Below are 24,969 nucleotides of genomic sequence, written 5' to 3' on the forward strand. Positions count from 1 at the left end.
CTAAAGCTAATAGGAACAAACATTTTCTAGTCAGGTCTCGAAAAGATGTCAGATGAGGAGGTTCGAACTTATCAGAGGAAAGGAATTTTAAAACTACATCAAGGTTCCAGCTAGGAGGAGCTGGCCCCGACGACTTCGTAGTCTCAAAGGATCTTATGAGATCATGGAGATCCTTATTCCCTGTTAGATCTAGTCCTCTATTCCTGAAGACTGCCGAAAGCATACTTCTGTAACCCTTTATTGTGGGTACCGAAAGATGCCAATCTTCCCTCAAGAATAATAAGAAATCAGCGATTTCCGTCACAGAGGTAGTGGAGGAGGACAACTTTTTAGACTTACACCACCTTCTAAAAACTTCCCACTTAGATGATATATTCGTCTAGTGGAAGCTCTGCGGGCTCTCGCAATCGCGCTTGCAACTTTGCGAGAAAACCCTCTCGCTCTGACAAGTCTTTCGATAGTCGAAAGGCAGTCAGAGCGAGAGCGGGGAGGTTTTGACGATACCTCTGGAAGTGTGGTTGTTTGAGAAGATCCGTCCTTCTTGGGAGGGATCTGGGAAAATCTACTGTCCACTCCACCACCTCTGTGAACCAGTCTTGTGCTGGCCAAAAGGGGGCTATTAAGGGTCATCCGTGTTCCTTCTGAAGCTACAAATTTCTTCAGAACTAGTCCCAGGATCTTGAACGGAGGAAAAGCGTAGACGTCTACGTGAGACCAGTCTAGTAGGAAGGCGTCTACCATCAGAGCTCTGGGATCTTCTACCACCGAACAAAATACCTCCAGTCTTTTGGAAAGGAATGTGGCGAAGAGATCCACATGGGGAGTCCCCCAAAGAGACCACAGACTCTGACACACTTCTGAGTGGAGGGTCCACTCTGTGTGAAGGACCTGGTTCCTCCTGCTGAGCCTGTTCGCCCTTCTGTTTCTCACTCCCTGAATAAATCTCGTAAGCAGGGAGATATTTCTCTGGGAAGTCCAAAGCAGTAGTTCTCTTGCCAGTTCGTAAAGGAACAAGGAGTGGGTCCCTCCTTGTTTCCGAATGTAGGCCAACGCTGTGGTATTGTCCATATTTACTTGAACAACTTGGTTCAATACTAGTCTCTTTAGAGCCAGATGCACGGCAAAGAGCTCCTTGCAGTTTATATGCCAGGACACCTGCGCTGCTTCCCAGATGCCTGACACCTCTCTCTGGCCTAAAGTTGCTCCCCAACCTTTCTCCAACGCGTCGGAGTATAACACTAGGTCTGGGCTCTGAACTTTCATTGAGATTCCCTTGTTCTCTTTCAATGGGGGCAACCAATATTCCAAGTGCGGCTTCATCTCCACTGGAATGGGAAAGGCGTCTGCTAGATTTCCTGTCTTCCAACTCCAAGACCTCTTGAGATAGAATTGAAGTGGACGAATATGAAGTCTTCCTAGAGGAAAGAACTGTTCGAGCGAGGAAAGGGTCCCCAGAAGGCTTAACCATTCCCTCGCCGACGTCCGTTCTTTCCTTAAGAAGAGAGAGACTTTCTCCAAGCCTCTCGCGAGTCTCTCTTGCGAAGGAAATACTCAAAAACCCCGAGAATCCATCTGAATCCCCAGATAGACTAAGTTCTGTCTGGGGATCAGCTGCGACTTCTCAAGATTCACGAGTAATCCCAACGACTTGATCAAGTTCATGGTCAGAATAAGGTCCTCCAAACACTGTCTCTCTGATCTGGCCCTGAGGAGCCAGTCGTCCAGATACAGAGAGATATTCACCCCTTTTAGGTGAAGAAACCTTGCCACATTCTTCATCAGGCTTGTGAAGACCTGAGGAGCTGTGGACAGGCCGAAACACAAGGCCCTGAACTGAAATATCCTTCCCTCCGCCATAAAACGGAGGTACTTCTTCGACGAAGGGTGAATCGGTATGTGGAAATAGGCGTCCTGGAGATCCAGAGACACCATCCAATCTCCTTGGCGTAAAGCTGAAAGAACTGAGGCCGAAGTCTCCATGGAGAACTTCTCCTTCTGAACAAATTTGTTCAGAGAGCTGACGTCCAGTACTGGTCTCCAGCCCCCTGAGGCCTTTGCAACCAGAAAAAGGCGATTGTAAAACCCCGGGGAGTTTTGATCCAGTACTAGTTCTATCGCTCTCTTGTCCCACATCTGATCCACCATTAGTCGAAGAGTATCCCTAAGTACAGGATCCCTGTATTTGGCTGACAATTCCCGCGGAGTTGACGTCAGGGGAGGACTGTCGTGGAAAGGAATAAGGTATCCTTTCCTTATCATGGACAAAGATGAAACGTCCGTGACTATACGTGCCCAGGTTTCCGCAAATTCTAAGAGAAGCATCATTTACCCTTTCTAAAGGGACGGAAGGCAGACCTACCTCTCTTCTTAGGAGCCTTCCTTCTTGAGGGTGCTCTGGAGGTAGGGCCTCCTCGAAAGGGCTGAACCGACGTACTCGGTCCTTTCTTTTCCACCGCAGTCGCAGGTCTCTTCTTCCTTGATGACTGGGTAAGAAGGTCTTGAGTCGCCTTCTCAGTTAATGATAGGGAAATGTCTGTCACTAACTGAGAAGGAAACAAAAAGTCCGATAAGGGAGAGTAAAACAGTGCTGCTCTTTGAGAGTGGGAGACCGCTTTAGTCAGAAAAGCACTGAAGACTGTCCTCTTCTTAAGAAGTCCCACTCCAAATAAAGAGATCTCTAAAGAGCCATCTTGTACCGCCTTGTCGATACACGACAGAATACACAGGAGAACTCCTGGATCGAGTCCTTCTGAATCATGGGCCTTCTTGGACATCACCCCAAGGGACCAATCTAAGAAGTTGAAAACTTCCAATACATGGAAGAGTCCCTTGAGGAGATGATCCAGTTCTGAAATGCCCCAAGTCACACGGGCAGAGTTCAATCCTTGTCTTCTTTCACTATCCTTACCTTGTAAGACCGCCATTTTGGACTTCATCTTATGGATCGTAGCCTTCAGATCGGCAATTTCAGAGGCCGATTCTGAAAGTAAAGCTTGTGAATCCGACACAGAGGGAGAATCAAAATCATCAAGGTTAGATATAGGGTCAATAAAAGGGTCAATAGGCCTTGTACTCACACTCTTCAAACGTCTAACCCTATCCCTCTCTAACTTCCTCAAATAAGAAGTTAGAGTCTTCCATTCTTCTGCATTTAACCCCTCACATTCATGACAGGTATTAGTAGAAGAACATTCAATCCCCCTACATTTACGACATACAGTGTGAGGATCAACCGAAGCCTTCGGTATCCTCACCCTGCAGCCTACATTCACACACATTCTCACACTCACATTTGAGTCAGACATACTGAGAAAAATAAAAAAGTAAGTCCAAATTCAGTCCACAGTAGCGAATGCCAAAAACCATGATCCAGATACGTCACCAAAAAGCCGAGAAACGATGATCAAAAGGTTGAAATAAGAATCTAAGTCAGGAGGAAGTAACACCAATGTTGATACCACCGGCGACAGAGAAAATATGATAGAAAACGGGAATGGTTCCTAGTCCTGCCGCCCAGGGCAGGCCGGTAGATCACCTGACCTACCTGTAGCGAGTGGCGCGAAATTTGAATTTCTGTTGGGGACAACGGAGTCTTAGCTATGTATATATCTGACAGGTAAGTTGATTGTATGAAAATACAAATTAGTTACAAATTTGTCATTTGTTCATATACGAAACAAACCTTCGGTCTTAACATTAGGATAGACTTACTCTTGGTGGGAGGTAAGTACTATTAACCAACTGGGAGTTTGCCACCTTTGATCAGTTTTCTGAAGACCAGAATTCTACGAAACAACTGACCAGTATTTCCGAATCTAAGACACATATGAATATCATAGAGTCAGACTTCTGGGTTTTTACACGTCATAGTTCATTGCGTCCAAGGAAGATAAGAAGATCTGTTCCCCTAACAAACCAATTCATCCACTCATGTAGGTTTGATATCATTCCTCTCCCCCTAGCTAAAGAGAGGAATGTCCTGCTACTGATTCTTACTGATACTAACCCTAACAGTATGGCCACTTCACTCACCTGTACCTTGCCCGTTCCAGCTTATGATGGTACTTTCTTCTTACTGCCCTAAGTAAAGAAGGAGACAGAAATTTGAAAAGGAAAGAGGCCAGTTAACTCCTCCATTTCACATTCATACCATCATAGACAAGATACCAACTGACCTGCCAGGGGTACTGGATGAGTTATACCTTTTGTTGAGCAGCCACCAAGGATCCAAGGAAATTGAGTTCAAGGACCTCTGGGCAACCTTATATATATATATACAGTGGTCCCCCGTATTCGCAGGGGATGCGTACCAGACCCCCCCGTGAATAGTTAGAACCCGCGAATGTTTGGAACCCCTATAAAAACACTAAAAACAGCCTATTTTGTTAGTTAAAACTCAAGAAAAACCACTAAAAATTTTCATACTTGGTTTTTTAAATAGTTTTATCACAAAAAGTGCATTTTATGATTAAATTGATCAAAAAAACCAGGAATTTATGGATATTTCTCATAGAAAAATACCGTGAATGTGCGAATTTTCCGCGAATAATGCAGGGAAACGTTCCCGAGAGAAATCCGCGAATGTGAGAGTCCGCGAATCCGGAGAACGCGAATACGGGGGGTCCACTGTATGCAGGAAATTGAGTGGTTTTCATAACAAAGAACCCACTCTCAAATTTCAATGAACAGACAGACACCTCCTTAAAATTGCTCAATTTTGAGCTTCAATACAGTCAGACCACCCGTCACGATCATTTTAACAGATGTGTTCTTAAATGCCAGGAGGCCCCTATTCCTCTGATGACCCTCTCTTCTGTATAACCTCATTGGTACAACTTGACAAACAAGGAGCAGGCTTGACCGATCGCCTCTGATTGGTCTGTTCCTTTACGTTTACCACCTTAATGTTCTAGGTGACTTAGTTCTTTCTATAACCACAGAGTACTTTGACAAGTCAAAGCCGGCCCTGCTGAAGGTCCCTCACACATACTCACACCGTACTGAGCATGACTAAGAAATGTATCTGTCATCATGACCTGTGCTGCATTGACTCATTATCCCGGATTCCGCGGCCAACTGGAACTGATGTTCCACACTACTTTTGAGTCTATGTCAAAACCCTGGTTATTGAGTACTCCCACTCTACCAAGGTCAGAGGGAGACCCCCCGTCCACGGTCAGTTTCCTGTAACATGACTGATGTATGTGCCTGGTGGTAGTCCGTCAAGGCTACTCTGATACAGAGTAAGTTTTCACTTATCAGATCGGAGTTCACTGCTCCTGATTCATCTGAAGATTAGTCGGTGTGAAGCGATATTCACATGACCAATCACCAGTCCAATGTATATCACCATGCATGTAAACATGTAATTACAGAGATTCTTCCCTCTGTTCTGACAACCTCTCCACTAGATCATTGTCTACTGACCGAATGCCTTTAACAGACAGAAACGTCCACTACACAGGCAGTCACAGCCAAAGAGTCATTCTGTATATGTGAGCTAACAACCTATGGAGTCGTGTTACGTCCGAGGCGACACTCTACACCCAAAAACTGAGAACTATTAGTTCAAAAGGGGATACTGGTCAACCTCCAGACCTTGAGATATTAATTCTACCTATCGGTGGTGCCTCTTCTCCACACGAACTTGGTAGTGATGATTGTGCTACGATAAACTTTATCAGTCACTCATCCTGGGTCCTCCTTAATTACTGGAACCCATCCTTCCATCCGGGACATGGCGCAACAGGTAGAACCTAGAGTTTGTGTAACCTCCAGGATGTTCCCAGTATCACAAATGGAATCCTCAGGCTCCTCGAAGGGTGAAACCCCTGAGACAGCTATTACATGGTTTTTCCATTATACGAGTTCCTCTCTGCCAAACCAGTGGTCCGAGGTCCTACTCCCATCTCGGCCAACACGGAATCAGAGAACTTATTTCTGGTGATAGAAAATAATTTATTGATATAGTGCGGTTCGGATCCCACAATAAGCTGCAGGTCCCGTTGCTAGGTGACCAGTTGGTTCCTAGCCACGTAAAAAATATCCTATCCTTCAGGCCGCCCGCAGCCCTAGGAGAGCTATTAAACAGCTCAGTGTTTTTGTAAAAACTAAGATCCCAACCACGAAACACCTTATGCGGTGACCTGTTACAATATACGGTCATATGTTCAATATGCTACCCTCCAAAGGGAACTCCTATATTGCCAGAAACCATCATGGTGCTATTCTCAAGTAACCTAGCCCAGAATTGTACCCAATGTCCCTTCACCCTACCTCACTCTTGAAGAATGGGAAACTCCCCACTTTCCCCTTCCAGATATGATGAGGTACTAATGCTTTGCTCTAGCCAACTGAAACTCAAACCCTCTATGTTAGGTTCATGACTTCAATATAGAAACTAGACCAGTATGGAAGAGACCCATTTGCAGATTCCAGGTTAACCTAGCCAACAACCACTTGGACTAGTCTAAGTAGGTATAGTCAATTAGGAATTTACTAACTTATTTTAAGTTGGCAAGACCAGGTTGACTCTGGCTTGGTTAGGTTAGGCTATGTTAACCCTTCCAATTAGGCTAGGACCCTGGTTTGGTTAGGTTAGCCTATGTTAACTCTTCCAATTAGGCTAGGACTCTGGTTTGGTTAGGTTAGGCTATGTAAACACTTCCAATTAGGCTAGGCTAACTCCTCCATCACTTAGGGTAGGTTAAGTCCATCCGAGATGTACACTTAACTAGGCTAGGCTAGTATAGACTAGCTTAATCTAGAAACTAAATGACTTAGGTTAGGGTAAAGCCATTCAAGAAAGTTTGGGCTATCCATGCTAGGCTACAACCATAACCTTCTAGGCTGAGGTGGTAAAAGTGTTTCGAATGGGTAGCCTAGGCACTAGTCTATGCTTGGCTATACTTATAACCTTACTAATTCGCCCAACCTAAGATAGTACGGGCATGTTCAAGCAACCAGATCATGTTAAGTCATCAACCCACTGTTAGGCTAAGTTGACATGTCTGTCGGAACCACCTAACCTATGAGTTAGGCTAAGCGGACCCAGCTAAGCTAAGAATTGTACCACTCAGACTAGTCTAAGATAGTAAATGCAGGCTCGAAAGCCAAACCGCAACCATTAGTTGGTCCAAGCCAGCACATGCATACCCAACCAGTTAGTTCGGACAGTCTAAGCTAAGAACTACTACTCAGATTAACTAAGATAGTAGCAGTAGACTCGAACTGGCTGGAATAGGCTACGAATATAACCACTTGTTAGGCTAAAAGGTATGACCCAATTATCCTGGCTATAGTATCTTAGGTTACAAGTGCCCTACTTGGGCTTGGCTACCTTAAGTGACGAAAGAATGACATTCACCTCTTTCTTTCGACTTAAGTTCCCATTCGATTTCATTAAGAAGAATGGTTTTACAGTACTTTTGAACGAACCAATCTTTCGATTAACTTTAACTACTTGTGTAAGAGTCGAAGCGTTTGGTCAATATTCTTATAGGAAGAAACCAGCTTATAAGTATATAAAACATGGGAATTCTCCTTACCTGTAAAGGTTTGAAGTTTTCTGGAGTCAACCCAAAGTATGCTACTTCCCACCATTCAGGCTGCATACGATTACTAAGAGGTATCCATATCCTTCTATCAAACCATGCATTTTACGTGTTGTAAAATGGACTCTACATGAGTAGAACAAGGTAATTCCTACACTTTCGTATCCTTTTTCAAACCAAACACCATGTCAATCCCCGGGGGAAGCATGCTGGCAGGTGTCTCCGTGCTCCCCGAAAGGTTATTGAATTGACTAATCAAATCAATCACCACCTCATACGAAGCCAGAAACTCTTGGTTTTCTCTTCACTCCGGATCTGACGCACTGTGTTCAGCCACAGGAGAACTCACTCCTACCCTCTGACAACCATCCGGGTGCGACATAGCTGTCCGACCATACGGCCGCGGCACCTTTGATCTTTAATGGCCACTGATGGCTCGATCTCGAATAGTCAGTAGGATCTGAGAAGGTATCTATTTGCATACGTCATGGCCTTCCGACCACACGGCCACGGCACCTTTGATCTTTAATGGCCACTGATGGCTCAATCCCGAATATGCAGCGGACCCCCCATATTCGCGTTCTCCGGATTCGCGGACTCACACATTCGCGGATTTCTCTCGGGAACGTTTCCCTGCATTATTCACGGAAAATTTGCGCATTTGCGGTATTTTTCTATGAGAAATATCCACAAATTCCTGGTTTTTGTTATCAATTTCATCATAAAATGCACTTTTTGTGATAAAACTATTAAAAAAGCCAAGTATGAACATTTTTAGTGGTTTTTCTTAAGTTTTAACTAACAAAATAGGCTGTTTTTAGTGTTTTTATGGGGGTTCCAAACATTCGCGGATTTTAACTATCCGCGGGGGGGTCTGGTACGCATCCCCCGCAAATACGGGGGGACCACTGTAGTCAGTAGGATTTGAGAAGGTATCTATTAGCATGCGTCATGGTCGTCCAACCATACAGCCTCGGCGCCTTTGATCTTTAATGGCCGCTGATGGCTCGATCTTGAAAATATTATAGTCAGTAGGATTTGAGAAGGTATCTGTTTGGAATCCTATATACAAATATGAGAGCAATTTTATCATATTTTATTACTCTGACATCTAGAGTCCATGGAAAACGTTTGTAAAAGCATCGGCGTATGTATCAAGTTAAGCCACGGCATTGTAGTCTCTCTTAGACTCTTTGCAGTCACCATTGGCAACTCCATGTCGGCCGCTAGCCCAGTAAAGTCGACGCTTTCGCTCATTCAGACTCTTGTAAACGGCTTCGTCCGATTGCTTTGAGCTTAACAGCCACTGACTTCTTGATTTTCTTGCTGATTGGGCTGTGACAGTCCAGGTTCGAAGACGAAGAAGAATTTATTCTTCTCCTCTTGTCCCTAGGATCAGTCACAAAATCCCGTATCCTCCAACGCTTGACTGGCACACTCAGTGATGCCATCGAACTTAGCTATGACACCATCTAGAGAAGAAGACGAAGACGACGAATCACGCCTTTTTTTTTTTTGTCTTACTTAGCCATTTTCACCTCTAGATCCTGTTTATTCTTCCTTACTGTGTGTACTAATGAGTCAAAAAGCGTATTAGGTTGCGGAGGCAGCGAAGTAAATCGAGAATCAGTAGGCTGTGACGTCATGACTACCGCCATTTGCAAGCGGTTTTGGCTATGACGTCAACACGCTTGATGGAAGCGTGAGGCTGCTTATGGTACTCTTGCAGCCAAGATCAAGAGACACAACCTTCTGTGGCATTTCTACTTTGCAAGGATGTGACAGTCCTGGGTCGAAGATGAAGGAGAAATTATTCTTCTCCTCTTGGCACGAGGATCAGTCACAAAGTCCCTGATTCTAGCCTTTTCCAACTCTTCACAGCAGCCACACTAGAATAACTTTCCATCATTCACTTGTTTGACAATAACAACTACTTCTTGTGCTTTCATATATAATAGGGATGTAACAATACGGGCTCGAAGATGGAGAAGAAACTTCTCCTCTTGGCTCGAGGATCAGCTACGAAGTCCCTATTTTTTTTTTTTTTTTTTTTTTCAGGATTGGCAGGAGAATGCACTGGCATCAAAGCCAGTCACCTAAGGTTGACGCCTAAGCGGAAGGATATAGAGGAAAGACTTGTGTCTTTTATATTATGTGACTTATATCTTCTAACGCTTGTAATTTCTCTCAAAAACAATGTGCATTAAAAACCTCCCATCCAAAAGCATAGTTGTAAAGTACTCTTGTACCTCGAAATGGAAATGGAAGCATGCCTTCGTGTAGGCCACAGCTGTGAAGAGACGTCATGGCGCTCACCATGTTTATGACATCATGGCAGTCGCCATGTTTATGACGTCACTGAGCAACTCGAATGCGAAGCCAACACCCTACCAGAAGTGCAAGGCTGTTGATGTTATTCTCGTAGTCATAGCAACCTGACATTAAAGGCTGCCTTGTTGCCCTATCTGCTTCTTTACAGATGGCGACGCATCCGACCGCCATCCAGTGCATGTCAGGATAAAAGGGAAATCCATCACGTGGGATCCTGGACGGCAACATGACGTTATACATCAAACCAACTGTCCTTTTTGGGTTGGTTCTCCTGATAGGCCTAAAGCCGACTGCACACCTGAATCCTCTCTACCCACGTAACTGGAACGAAAACAAGATGGCGATGCACGCCTCTCCCCGCAGGGAAAGCATCACAATTAGTCATAATTACTTCCCAAAGCACGTCCAGATACATCAAAGCTTTGGATTATAGGCAATCCATATGAATATGCGATATTCCCAAGCACAGGTAACGAATTAACCATACCTTAAGAGTTTCTCCACCTACGACTTACTACACGATGAGTACTTCGACGTCGAAACTGTCTAAGAAAATAACAGGGCGTTTATCTGCTTCTTGTGATATCCACGAAGTCTCACAGCATGAGAAGGCTTCATGTTCACATACCCGGGAATTCCAAACAACAAATTGAAAACAACAGGGGGCAAACTAAACCGGCTTTAAAAGGACGGAGCAAAGCACGTCCTCAATTAAAGGCGGTAAGAAAATAACTGACTGGGTCTTGAGTTAATGAGGGGTATGTGGGTGGCCCCACATGTCTCGTGACCAAGCACAGATGCCAATAGTCCCTTGCGTACACAATTATTTTAAACTTTACCGGTATTTATCCTAATGTTAAGACCGTAGGTTTGTTTTGTATATGAACAAATATAATACATGTATTATCCATGTCAGATCAGCGTCATATCTTATTCTCAGCATTCATGGGCACAGTAATATTTTTCTTCTTTCACTCGATGTAAATATATTTTTCATTGATAAATAGAAATGATAACTTGAAGTTGCTGAAAATTAACAAAATGTGATATCATTTGCAAATATCAGAATCTCTGAGAGATAACATTTGCACAACAGCAAATGATGTCTCCAGACTCAAGTAATTAGCAATTTTCAATGCCTGAATTATATATGGGTTAACGGTAAAGAGGGAAGAGGGTAATCACAGAAAGGAGGAAGATTTAGATGGATATGGAACATTTGTTACCATAAGGTTAAAATGAATTGTGAAGCCTGCATGGAGAAAATTCTAGATTTTTTAATTAGGAAGAAGGAATTAGTAAACAACAAAATTAAATGTGAATAATGCTAGCACCTCTCCAAACAACAGATACAGCAGCTCAAAGAATATGGAGATTTGGATGAGGAGTAACAACAAAATACCAAAATTCATGTCATACATACGTGTTAAAAAAATAAATAAATAAGTTGATAACAAATATGCATCTACTGACATTTAAACCCAAGTAAATTACAAGAGAGTTCACAGGGGCTCTTCACTGATGAGACTTGGTGCAATAATCTAAATTATTCTCAGCAAACTTAAATAAATATTAAAATACAACTGCAAATATTCAGCAGTGAATCAATCTTACTTACTGGTCACCTGCAATATGAGTCATTTCAACAACAGTATCCGGATATTCTACAAGTTCTTTCTCATCATTGCTCTCGGGCATTTCCTCTTCAGACTCCTTATCAACACTATCTTTCAAGGCGTCTGCCTTATCCTCTGAAAGTAATCACTTCATAAAATGAGGAAACTTGGATTTATTACAAAATACTGTAGTACTGTTTTCTTTCTGGCCATTTAAATTTATTTGTAACTGATACTGCCAACAGTTATATCTACTGTGGTTGTTTACAAAAAGCATGGTGATAATTTACTCACTGTTTATCAATGACACCATGTTAAAGTGAGATTATAATAAAAGTAGTCATTTTGTAGAAATGACAATTTGTCGAAAATTGCATTTTTCCTAACTATACAAACCTGAGGTCCTTTAACAATAGGAAGGTAACTAGCGGCAGCTTGGACGGGTCGTAAGCTTCGACAAGGGGAGAACGGTAGTTAACTGCTTGTCCGATCGTGCGCGCGCCCGCGCGCCCGAGAGGTGAAGAATCACTTTTGCTTTAGGCCCATGCAAAAAGTTGCAGAGTGACGGTGGCATGAGGTGGGACTATAGTAAAGGACTCAGGTTTTGTATAGTTAGGAAAAATGCAATTTTCGACAAATTGTCATTTGTTCCGATACGTAATACAAACCCTCGGTCCTTTAACAATAGGAAGACTCACTTCTTGGTGGGAGGAATCTGAGTCTTTTTGGTGAACAGACTGGTGTTCGTCCAACCCTGGAGTGCCTCCCTGGTCGTAAGAGCAAGGGAGGGATCCAAACCTCTGTCCGATTGATCGGGGTGTGCACCGCAGGATCAATGGTCAGACCTCTGGGCCAAGTACTAAGAGAGAGGCAAGCGTATCTCTTCGTACCAGCAAGCAAGAACTTGTTCCTGTTTGCAAGAGACAATCATAAAATGATGGGTTTGTCTCAATTTGGCATCCACTTCCTCCCCCTTGTTGGAGGAAGTGGTGGATATTTACTCCTATCCCTCTGAAAGGGATAGGAGGTGCTCTATTGAGTAGCTCACCTGCATCTCGTCCTTACCAGCAGGGTGACGACCGTGTCCCTACCCAAAGGTAGAGGGAAGAAAAAGATGGGAAGAGGAGCCAGTCACACTCTCATTCCTCATCCATTCTTACGGTCACACCAGGACTCGATGCTGTTCAGCCTGCGAGGGTCTGGGTTAACTACACCAACGTGTTGAGCAACCAACCCCCACGGTTCCCAAGGAAAAAGATCCAAGGAACTGTGGGCAACTATTCCTGAACGGTAGAAAGGAGGTGCAATGGGGGGCGGGTCCGGTTGGACCAGGCGCCTGGCCTTCATGTACCTGCGCCACGGAGAAGTTCTTGCGGAACCGCGAGAGAATGATGAAGAGGCGTCCACACTCATCCTGGGTGTCGAGTTTCTTCAGACAGCTCCGTCGCACCTTCACAGGACAAAGCAGCATAGCCTTCGATCGAGGCGGTGACGTCCATTAGGGAGGGTATTGTGAAGGACTCGAACCAATCGTCAGTTACCAAAGGGTTCTGAGTCTTCGCTACGAAGATCGGTACGAAATCGAGCGACACAAATCCCCATCCCTTTGTGCTTGACTTCTCAAGAGAAGTCATTGCAGTTACCTAAGACGAAAAGAAGGGAATAGGTCGTATGACCTATCCACTTCTCGACTTTGGTTATGTACAGTACTCATACTGACAAGCTATTAAGACGAAGTAATGATTGCTCTGGAACAACCGAACTAAGTCCACAGCATAGTTCGTAACTGACTCGGACGCTCTGACAGCTGCCGACTGACTGGTTCGGAATCAGTAGAGGCAAGTTGTCCAAGCATCCGGTAAGTCACGTGACCTTCGCCCTTTAAAGAGTTATGCTGAGAGACCAAACAAATAAAATATTTGTTAGTCACCGATGCCGGACGCGCGGCGATGATTCTCTTAATGCTAAGCTCAAAAGGCGAAAGTCAATTGCCTTCAAAAGACCGAGTCCCTGATGGCAAGAAATCTCATAGACGTTGAATCCCAGATTAAGAGAAACAACACTATGTGACGTTGAAGACGAAGGTAGGCAATGAATTGCACCTACGTCTTCCAGCTGAATCGAGAGAAGGAATCTCAAGATTCTAAACCTGTGCTTACAAATGACTGAAAACGCTAACCGCCATTTCATTGCTGTCCGTTGTGCAATGAAAGCGGGGCGTTCTTCAGTAATGAAACACAGGGGAGAGCCGCTTGAAGAACTGCTTCTCATGGGCTGAACGTTTGGAAGTAGAGCTGGCAGGTGTGGAGTAGGCGATGTCTTTCAATACATCTGCTAATCCGGGGTGAACAATGAACAATTGTACACCTCCGAATACAAGATATTTTGAGGACAAACTCAGATTCCGCAAAAAATCATTCGCATTATCGGGATACGATGCAGCAAGAGACTATTACAGAATTCATGTTACCGTGCGGTAAACAGAAAGATGAGAGTCGAATAGAGATCTCTGTTTAAAATTCTCGCAATACCGAAGACATGATACTAGCGTTTCTCAGCAGTAGATGTCATTCATGTATGCGAAGATCCCCGTTAATCAGAGACTTAAGTCCGTGAGGTGTTGGGCAGAGATACGGTTGTTATTCAATCAAAGCAGGTGAGAAAGACATAAACAACCGTCTATCTCAAAGCGGGCAGCTGATACTGAAATGCTCGGGCAATTCAATACGCAGTAGCTGTCGCTGACTCGTCATCCTGAGTTGCCAATAATCCTTTCCACGAAGGAATGCGTTCGGCTAGAAACACCGAGCATAAAAAGATATGCTCGAGCAATTATATTTAAGCGAACGAATTTCGGTAAATATAAAAGCTTAAATGGCGTTGTTGTGACAACACCATAAGTATATACACTTGAAACTGGAAACTCCTGGGAGGTTGCAGGCAACCCGGGTTTGCAGTTCAATTAGAATACTTTTCGTCTGAAGTCGCAAATCCGTAGATAACCAGGATATGCGCCTACCCCTCGGACCATTCAACTGCTTAGCAGAATCATGTCGCGAGGTTAATATACGTAGTATATTTGTAGGATTCTGAACAACGATCTCCATCTAAATTCTTTCCTTCAAGAAAACAAAATAAGGATTGGAGATCGACCACCTTCGTTCTCTATTAAAGAGAGTGAAGGAGAAGTCTTCCTCGAAGGAAAGCTTCAATGGTGAACAGAATACTAAGACGATAGTTCCAGCCAAACTGGATATTCCCGTCCGTTCTTCTCTATTCCAGGTTGGTCGCCTACTGTGAGATAGTCTTCTTTCAGCAGCAGTCTTCTTCCTAATGCTAGAAAATTCCAGGAATTCGAGCATAGGCGAGGTTCCCGATTATCGTGTAACATACGGGGATTCTCGTCTCGCTCACTTTGGACCGTGGTCTCGCCTAAGTGTTTGGAGATCGTAAGAAACTCTAAACACTCTGAATGCGCTAGAAATTCCGTAGAATTCTAAGCAGTCTGCGAAACCCCCACCGAATTCGTCAAACGATATCGGCTGGTGGTCCTCTCGATTCCCGTAGAAATCGAGAATGGTGCAGGATCCCTCCTCAACGACCGGGCTTACGTCAGGTAGGACCCGAAGGTCCCCCCTGGTAGCGCAGTCCCCAACGTGGGATCCTACAGAGAAATCTCTGTAGGATCCTTCCCCTTTCCCTCGTAGCCGTAAGGAGAGAGGGAATGGGGGAGGAATTGGATACTCGCTCGCCTTCCCAGTGGAACTAGCAGTTGGAGAAGAGTAGGAGCAGCCATCGCCTTGCGGCGATGGCCTCTCAGAGTCTGTGAAAACGGTATCGTCAGGAGAAAACGTTTTCCCGATGGAGGGTTACGAACTCTCACTGATAGTAAGGGTCTGCCGCCACTGTGAACGTCGTCTGGGTGGGGCTGATCGACACCTGACAGGAGAGAGCCGATACCGTCCTCCGACTCATTCCAGTCCTCGTCGAGGTCGAAACCTCTCAGGAGGACCGAAGGAGTATTTTAAATACGGTGTCCGAAGACACGTAGAAACGCCGCTGTCGGCAGTAGAGGAGGTGGCAAGTAGCTTGATTCGAAACTCCGGCCAGAAACCTGAGAGAGCCTTCTTGTCTGGAGACGAGAGACTCTGGTTCAAGACAGAATCGGTAAGCTCCGATCGCGGCATACCCACCGTCGGTTTTGGGTTCCCTCTCGGGCCCCAAAACGACTCGAGCAGAGACATGGGCTCTGCTGGTGGAGCGGCGATCCTTCCCCCCGGTCGTTGTGCTGACGAATCAGTGCAATAACCTGGGTAAAGTTACTCTGAATCTCGGAAGTTACAGCGTCTTGAGGAGTAGGACCGTCCAGTCCTTCCAACAAGAGCAGCTCCCAGGACCCTCCTCCTGCAGAAGAAGGACCAGACAAAACAGATCCCTGACGGTTTGCCTCCAATCACTTGCGCGTACGTCCTGGTTGGTCCTAAGACCAACCTGGCACGAGTGCGGGCGTCGTGGACGGGATCGTGAGCGGCGCATCTCTCACGATCACTCTATATACCTAGCCTCTCACTTCCGGCCTCCTAATATACTTAGCTCTTCCTGGCGATGCCGAGGAAGTTGAAGGTATCGGAGAGACAGAACTGACGCTACCCCCACCCCCTCTCCCCCTGACGGTCGCCTCCAATCACTTGCGCGTACGTCCTGGTTGGTCCTAAGACCTACATACGTGGCACTTGCGGCGTCGTGACGGGATCGTGAGCGGCGCACCTCTCACGATCACTCCTAGCTACCTCGCTCTTCCCGGTGTAGCCGCGAGGAAGTTGAAGGTAGTGGAGAGACAGACCTGACGCTCCCCCCCCGCTCGCTGGCAGGACCAGCGTACGTGGGGGGCTGCAGCCGATCACCAACCCGCGGTGGGGATCGATCTGCAGGCCTGGCCGTGCCGCTCACCTGTGGCGAGCGGCTTCGAACTGAGCACGTCGACCCCGGTCCCGTGCGTCAGACGAGCTGCTGCTGGTCACCGTATCCGCCCCCGGGTCCCTGTGGGAGCGGCGGTCAGGTGCACCTGCAGAGCTCGCTTTCGCCGTGAGACCGGTAAGAGCGTCCTCGCGGCACGTCAAACCGCTGGTACCAGCCGACTGGTACCGTCGGTCGAGGGGACCTTGGGGGACCCTCTCTTCCCAGCCTCAACCCGTGGCCGGTCAGAGACCGTCACGTCCACCCGAGGTACCGGCTGGTCGCTGCGAGAGCATGCCGCTGGCCTGGCGAGAGTCACCTGAGCGGCTCTCGACAGTCCCTTCTGCTCCGTGCCTCGGTCATGACGCTGAGCGAACTCAGGCGTCTTAACTTTGGCTGCACGGTTCACCCGAAGGAGATCGTACACTCGGAACTTCTCACGGACGAGAAACCGAGCCGGTACCTGGCTTAGCAGCAGAGCTGCCAAGACCAGGCGAGGGTGTACCAGCGGTAGCCAGCACACCCTGTCGTCTTCTTCTTCTTCTCAGAAGGGGAGACGGGCCCCCGTTCCCGAAGAACAGGAGGACCAGCAGAAGAACCCCCCCGTCACACCGGAATGTGACGAGCCCTTCGAAGTTCCCGAAGGAGTCTTCTTAGGGGGAATAACAAAACCCGGTTACCAGCTGGTCGCTGCGAGAGCGGCCGCTGGCCTGGCGAGAGTCACCCTGAGCGGTTCTCGCCAGCCTTCTGCTCCGTGCCGTGGTCTTGGCGCCGAGCGAACTCTGGCGCCGAAACTTTGGCTGCACGGTCTCCCAGGAGAGCGTCACTCGGATCTCCCCGCGAACGAGAGACCGAGCCGGAACCTGGCGTAGCGGCATCGCCGCTGGCACCAGGCGAGGAAGTACCAGAGCTAACCGATACTCCTCTGGTCCCCCGTCTATCTCTTCCTTACAAGGAAGGGGAGACGGGCCCCCGCTCCCGAAGGAGCAGGAGGCCCAGCAGAAGGAACCCCCCTCCCCACCGAGGTGGGACGGACCCTTTAGAAGTTCCCGAAGGAGACTTCTTGGGGGGGGGGAGGCCAGGGGGGGGGGCGCCTTCTTCTTCTTCGGCTTAATGGGCCTTAGAAGTCGAAGGGGAAGAGCAGCAACAGACGAAGACGAAGATGACACCTTCCTCTTCTTCGTCGCTCACGCAGGACAGTCGTTCAGGTCCTCCATCCAGGCCGGAGTCGGGCCTATTGCCGAAGCAACACGGCCCGACTGCACCTGTCCGGAAGGACCTGGACTTGGGGAAGACCAGCACCGTGGGGCAGGACGCAGCATGGACAGGCGCCAGGAACCAGGAGCGACAGGAACAGCAAACCAGCTCAGGAGCGGCAGGAACAGCGGCAGCGGTAAACACAGAAGGGACAGCCAAGCCAGTAGCGGGAACCACATCGCGACAGGTACGGCAGGCCCAGCATCGCCTCGTAGAATCATCGGCAGCCAGCGTGGTAACTGGCGGCCGGTCCAGGGGCGAGCTGCAGGAACAGCGGAAGTCTGGGGCAGGCAACCACGAAGAAAACACAGGCGGCGGCGGCATAACCCCTCCTCGGTACGGCGCGACCGGCCCCCCCCCCCCCCCCCCCTAGAAGCGGCAGCACCCGGCCCTAGAAGCGGCAGGACGGCTCACCGACACAGCATGGGGAGTGTAGACCAGCGGGGGGAAGCAGCATAAGCGGCCGTGAAGGTTGTAGTGGAGACCACTCCAAGGTCACCGCCCCAGACCTCGCTAGACTCTGCAGCAGATCGTGGATGCTAGGCACGCCCTGCAGCCGCAGTGGTCCATACCTGTCCAAGGTCGTCTCCCACGGCTGTAGCACCTGCGGTAGCACAGACAGATTAGTAAGAGGGGTTCCCTCACACACGGGGGGGGAGACATGCCCCACCCCGAACGGAAGGAAGACCCCAAAAACAAAATACGAGGAAGCTGAGCGGGGGGGTCGGCAGGAAGAAGACGAAGAATCGGATACCAAGGGAGTCGCGGAGAGCTTTCCGACGACTTCCTGGCAGACCTTCGCTTCCCCTACCCCCGCACAGCAGTGAAAAGTAATATGAAAATGAAACAGAATACTGCACTTGCGATTCACTTCATAGAACTTAAAGAGGGAAAAATCAATTCCCGGTAAGAGCGGAAACTTGATCCATAATAATATGATGCTATCATAAATATATATGAAAATGAACAATACTGCACTTGCTATTTTCACTTTCACAGCAATAAATCGTAAGGATTAATTCCCGGTAAGAGCGGAATTTGATCCAAAATTAAATTTGATGCAATTAATAAATGAAAAAATGAAAAGAAAACTGCATTGCGAATCCACTTTCATTGCATTCTATTCATACAAAATAAGAGGTCTCTTGCCGAGCGCAATCAAGCTCTCGGCAACGAACGCACAGGCAAAAATATAATGAAAAAAGAGTACTTACATCTTTCAAATTACACACTTCGCCCAAAATACATGACTCGGCGCGAGTGCGCCCGCCCTCGGCACCGAGACATAATTCAAGGGTTCAATTCATGAAAAGAGCGGAAATCGCCGTCTCTACGGCGATAGCTCCATGTTGATTCATAATTAAGTATGAAAATGAAAAACAGTGTACTACAGTTTCATTTTCAAGTCAAACCAAACCATTAGTAGAAAACACAATATAAACAAAGCATACGACGATGAGCGGGCAGAGAGCGATGACGAACACGTCCTTCACACCCGCGGCCGAAAGCAAAAGTGGTTCTTCACCTCTCGGGGGGGGGTCGGCGCGGGCGCGCGCACGATCGGACAAGCAGTTAACTACCGTTCTCCCCTTGTTCGAAGCTTACGACCGTCCCAGCTGCCGCTAGTTACCTTCCTATTGTTAAAGGACCGAGGGTTTGTATTACGTATCGGAACAAATCTAAATTTGAAGCCTTATGGAGCATTTACTTTAAACAGAAATACTATGAAAGTCCTATGGAAAAACTCACTCCAGCAGCCTGAACATTTTCAGACCTGGAAAATATTAGTTATAGTACCAGCAGTGTCTAAAACACAGTACTAGAAGTGTAATAGGACCAAATTTCTCAGAATAATGCCTTCTCAAGTAAATATGTTTAATGGCATACAGGAAAACATAACAGGCTCAAAGTTGTTTGAGTATTACTTTGAAAATTGTTGTGTCGAGTATGGAATAAATATCTGACAAAATTCTTTCTTTAACAAACATTAAATTATATAAAAAGTACATGTATGTAAGATCTTGGAATGGTATAATTAAAATTACAGGCGGTCCCCGGGTTACAACGGGGGTTCCGTTCTTGAGACGCGTCATAAGCCGAAAATCGTCGTAAGCCGGATCATCATCAAAAATCCTAAGAAAACCTTACTTTTAATGCTTTGGGTGCATTGAAAACTATGTAAACTGCATTCTTATGGCATTTTTCATCAAAAAACCTTCAAATATTGATTATTTTGCATTTTAGGTGTCATATTTCATCTCCCAGATGAGCGTTGTAGGCGTCGTAACCCTGGAACATGCATCGTAACCCTGGAAATAATGTGTACTGACAAGCGTCGTAACCTCGGAACGTCGTAAGCCGACACCGTCGTAACCCAGGGACTGCCTGTATCTGTCATTACTAAGGACATGTATGTATGTACTTGTATGTCTCCTGTAGCATACAAAAGAATGGTCTTTAATATACTTGTATGAACAGTGTGTACTATCTGCTTAGTCATTGTCAATTGACAGCTTAATATTTATTTTTATTAACCCTTAAACGCCAAAGGGGTATAATAAAAATCGTCTCCCGTATGCCTAGGGGGTCTTGGAGTGAGCGCCGAAGCGGAAAAAATATTTTTTTCAAAAAATCACAGCGCGCTTAGTTTTCAAGATTAAGAGTTAATTTTTGGCTCCTTTTTTTGTCATTGCCTGAAGTTTAGTATGCAACCATCAGAAATGAAAAAAATATAATTATCATATATAAATAATGCGATATATGATAGAGTGAAAACAAAATTTCATATATAATTGTATTCAAATCGCGCTGTGAGCAAAACGGTTAAAGCTAAAGAGTTAATTTTTTTTTCCGTTGTATTGTACACTAAATTGCGATCATTTTGGTATATAACACATTGTAAAACGACCAAAGCAACACAAGAGAAAATATTATCACAAAATGATGCACGAATTCGTAACGCGCGGACGTAACAAAATGTTTTTTTCAAAAATTCACCATAAATCTAAATATTGTTCTAGAGACTTCCAATTTGTTTCAAAATTAAGATAAATTATTGAATATTACTATACTGTAAAAGTTTTAGCTTACAATTGCAGTTTTCGACCATTTCGGAGGAGTTAAAGTTGACCAAATGTCAAATGTTTTAAATTTTTTTTTATATGCAAATATTTCAAAAATGAGAAAAGCTACAACCTTCAATTATTTTTTTTTGTATTCTACATGAAATTGCACACATTATCATATGTAAAACTCTATGAAACGCCTAATATGAAATGGAGCAAATATTTCGAGAATGCGACGTACGCATTTCGGAGATTTGCGGTGGAGAATCTGCGTGCGGAGGGAAGGAAAGTTTTTTTTTTAAATTCACCATAAATCTAAATATTGTGCTAGAAACTTCGAATTTGTTTCAAAATGAAGATAAATAACTGAATATTACTAGACTGTAAGAGTTTTAGCTTACAATTGCATTTTTCGACCATTTCGGTAGAGTCAAAGTTGACCGAAAATGGTTTTTTTTTCTATTTATGATTTATATGGAAATATTTAAAAAATGAGAAAAGCTACAACCTTCAATTATTTTTTTTGTATTCTACATGAAATTGCGCACATTTTCATATATAAAACTTTATGTAATGGCTAATTCAAAATGGTACAAACATTACGACAATCGCACGAACAAATTTCTGATTTTTTTCGGAAGTTACCGCGCGGACGTAAGGAAAATGTTTTTTTTTTTTTCATAAATTCACCATAAATAAAAAATACTGTGCTAGAGACTTTCAATTTGTTGTAAAATGAAGGTAAATGATTGAATATTACTAGAATATAAGAGTTTTAGCTTACAATTGCATTTTTCGACCATTTCGGTAGAGTCAAAGTTGACCGAACATGTTTTTTTTTTCTATTTATGATTTATATGCAAATATTTCAAAACTGAGAAAAGCTACAACCACGGGTTGTTTTTAGTTGTATTGTGCATGAAATTGCGCACATTTCCATAAATAAAACTTTATATAACGGCTAATTTAAAATGGTACAAACATTACGACAATCGCACGTATGATTTTTTCGGAAGAGTTAACGCGCGGACGTAAGGAAAATGTTTTTCTTTTTTTCATAAATTCACCATAAATCAAAATATTGTGCTAGAGACTTCCAATTTGCTGCAAAATGAAGGTAAATGATTGAATATTACTAGAATATAAGAGTTTTAGCTTACAATTGTATTTTTCAACCATTTCGGTAGTCAAAGTTGACCGAAGGTTGAAATTTTGGCACTTATCGTTATTAACATGAAAATATTTCAAAACTGATAAAAGCTACAACCACGGGTTGTTTTTAGTTGTATTGTGCATGAAATTGCACACATTTCCATATATAAAACTTTATATAACGGCTAATTTAAAATGGTGCAAACATTACGACAATCGCACGTATGATTTTTTCGGAAGACTTACCGCACAAACATAAGGGAAAAGTTTTTTTCATAAATTCAACATAAATCGAAATATTGTGCTAGAGACTTCCAATTTGTTACAAAATGAAGGTAAATGATTGAATATTACTAAAATATAAGAGTTTTAGCTTACAATTGCGTTTTTTGACCATTTCTGTAGAGTCAAAGTTGACCGAAGGTTGAAATTTTGGGACTTACCGTTATTTATATAAAAATATTTCAAAACTGATAAAAGCTACAATCATGAGTATTTTTTAGTTGTCTTCTACATGAAATTGCGCACATTTTCATATATAATACTCCATGTAATGGCTAATTTAAAATGGTGCAAAAATTATGTCAAAGTGACAAAATAATTTCTGAGATGTGTCACTGATACTTTTTAGTGCGATAAGAAAGAAATTCGCGCTTGCACGCCTGCGTAACGATTGTAAACAAAACAACACCTTGATCCGTGAACTCCCAGCATCCCCCAAGGCGCGTGATTCAAAAGTTTTCGGCTGGTAGGCCTATAAGTATTTTTCTGCGAATTTTTAAAAAACTTTTCTATGTCGACGTAAAATACGTCCAATCGGCACCCAACAGACAATTTATCTTGACGTAAAATACGTCCAATAGGCGTTTAAGGGTTAACTCGGCATTTGGCACAGTAATAAGCATATCATAGATCATAGTAGTATTTCATAAATCATGAATTTAGGCTTATTTGAATACAAATGCGGAAAGGCAAGTGTAAAGTCATCAATATATGGATTATATTGTGGCACCTAAATTATATTATTTTACTTCAATATGATGAAGTGCTTCAATTCTAATCAATTGTTGAATTAAAGACGTGTATTCCTCATAGTAAACATGCCACTGTCCAAACAAAGCAAATTACACCTTATACTTTTACAATGGGAGTATCATACAAGCACCATCTCATTTTATAAGGTTACTAGCAACATCATGAATACATTAATGTGAAGTAAACTAACATATATAGTGTATTAATTTAAAAAAACAGCTTTGTAAATACAAAACTGTAAAAACTACTTTTTATTTAGCATTATTTTGTTATAAAGTAATCGACAAAATATAGAATATATACAGAAATTCATAGATCAAAAAGAGAAGTTGGGAGAAACAGATATGTTTAAATTATTCTTAAAAAACTATCTAACTTTCATTAGAAATTTGAGCTCTTCCAACCAAACAAAACTTACAAATTTCATGGTATTAAATTTATTTTTTGTAAGATTTTTCAGGCCAATAAAAATAGGATGTGCTGTACATCATACCTTTAGTAGTCAGAGAAGTTTGTGATTCATCTGCAGATTTCATTTCAGACGAATCCTCATCTTTTTCATCCAAAGGGATTTCTATGTCTTCCTCCTCAGTGCCAATAGAAAGATTTCTCAAAGAATCCTTGATGTTATCATTTTCAAGAGTGCGTATTTTTCTTTCTCCTGCATGCCTGAAAAAGGGGCATTCTGATGTAAAAAAAAAAAAAAATGAAAACAATAATGACAGAAAATAAACATGAAAAGTGTTCAGCATAAATAGTTAGGTGATATACAACAGGAATAACACTAGTAATAACAAAGTTGTTACTGTAAAGGATTTAATCTAAAAATTTTAATTTTTAATTCAAACTCTCTTAACCTCGTGGGGCTGGAACTACTTCACGCTGAGTAAAGGCTAATAATGATTAACAGGCTCATAATTACAAGTCTTTTTAAATTCTACATAATTTCAGTTTTTAACAACTCATATGATACAACAATTACATTTAAATGCAAATGTAATCTAATTACTATTTTTGCTTGGTGGTTTAACCAGACCACTCCCCGCAGTTTAGCAATATGTATAATCATGTGAAGAAATATGCTTTGTTTTTAATCAAATACTTCACAATTTGCACCTTACTAATAAATCAATACTAAGAACCACCAAAAATGAATTAATCTGTACCTTGCAATAGAATCTTCCTCTAATCTGAACAAGAAACCAAATCCATATACCAGATGAGATGGAGGAAGGAAGGTCTTTTTCCCACGAACCATGAAGGCTCCTGTGGTGAGGTATTCACCGGTTGGAGCAGTTTTGCTAACTTGATCACCCCATACCCACCAGGCAGACGTTACAACTTTTTCATCCCAAGCTCGGCTGAAAATAAAGCACAATGATGGGGGTTGTAAGGATGTATGGTATAAAAAAATATGCTGTCGAGCAAGATTAAAAGTTTTTATGGTGGAAGCTAAGCAGAGAGAATATATGTAAGCAGGAGTGACTGGTTTGTTGCACAATTGCTTCTGAGACAAAGTTGAGTTAGATTTTCAAGGTTTTTCTATTGATGGAGTAGTGTGACATCCAAGAAAGAACAGTGGTAGATGCAAAGTAACAGGAGAATATAAGTTGTGAATAATGATTGGAATGGTTGGTTCTAGCTAATACAGTACAATATGTACTGATTTAGGACAGTAAAGATAAACTGCAAAATCTGGTGAAAGTTTGCAAAATGAGAAAGTTAAAGACTAAACATGAGCATGATACAAAACAGATGATGACAGGAGAAAACAGATGATGCAAGGATGGGAGTGGTTTCTCATAAAACAGGTAACACAAGAAAAGTACCTTGCTATGTATGAGAGATTGGAATAGACTTGAATTGTCTACAGAAGCCAAGGTGGGAATGTACGATGGACCATTGAACCATCTATCCTTTATGGAAGAGGTGTAGATGTAAAACGCAAATGAAATAAAAATGCTGAAACTGTTACGATGAACTGTTTGTGTAAAAGAATTAAAA

At 43.7% G+C, this 24,969-nt stretch overlaps 1 protein-coding gene across 1 annotated transcript in view; it reads right to left on the reverse strand.

Moving 5' to 3' along the window:
• LOC135206141 (ribosome quality control complex subunit NEMF-like) overlaps window positions 1–24,969 on the reverse strand; it is a 97,789-nt gene that overhangs the window by 16,412 nt on the left and 56,408 nt on the right. The window contains exons 13-15 of the mRNA XM_064237398.1: window positions 24,132–24,326; window positions 23,459–23,634; window positions 11,503–11,635 (exon numbers count right to left, since the gene is read on the reverse strand). Coding sequence (XP_064093468.1) covers window positions 11,503–11,635; window positions 23,459–23,634; window positions 24,132–24,326 — 504 coding nt within the window. The remainder of the gene's footprint in view (window positions 1–11,502; window positions 11,636–23,458; window positions 23,635–24,131; window positions 24,327–24,969) is intronic.

Source organism: Macrobrachium nipponense, chromosome 29 (genome assembly GCF_015104395.2).
Source record: "Macrobrachium nipponense isolate FS-2020 chromosome 29, ASM1510439v2, whole genome shotgun sequence".
Lineage (NCBI taxonomy): Eukaryota > Metazoa > Arthropoda > Malacostraca > Decapoda > Palaemonidae > Macrobrachium > Macrobrachium nipponense.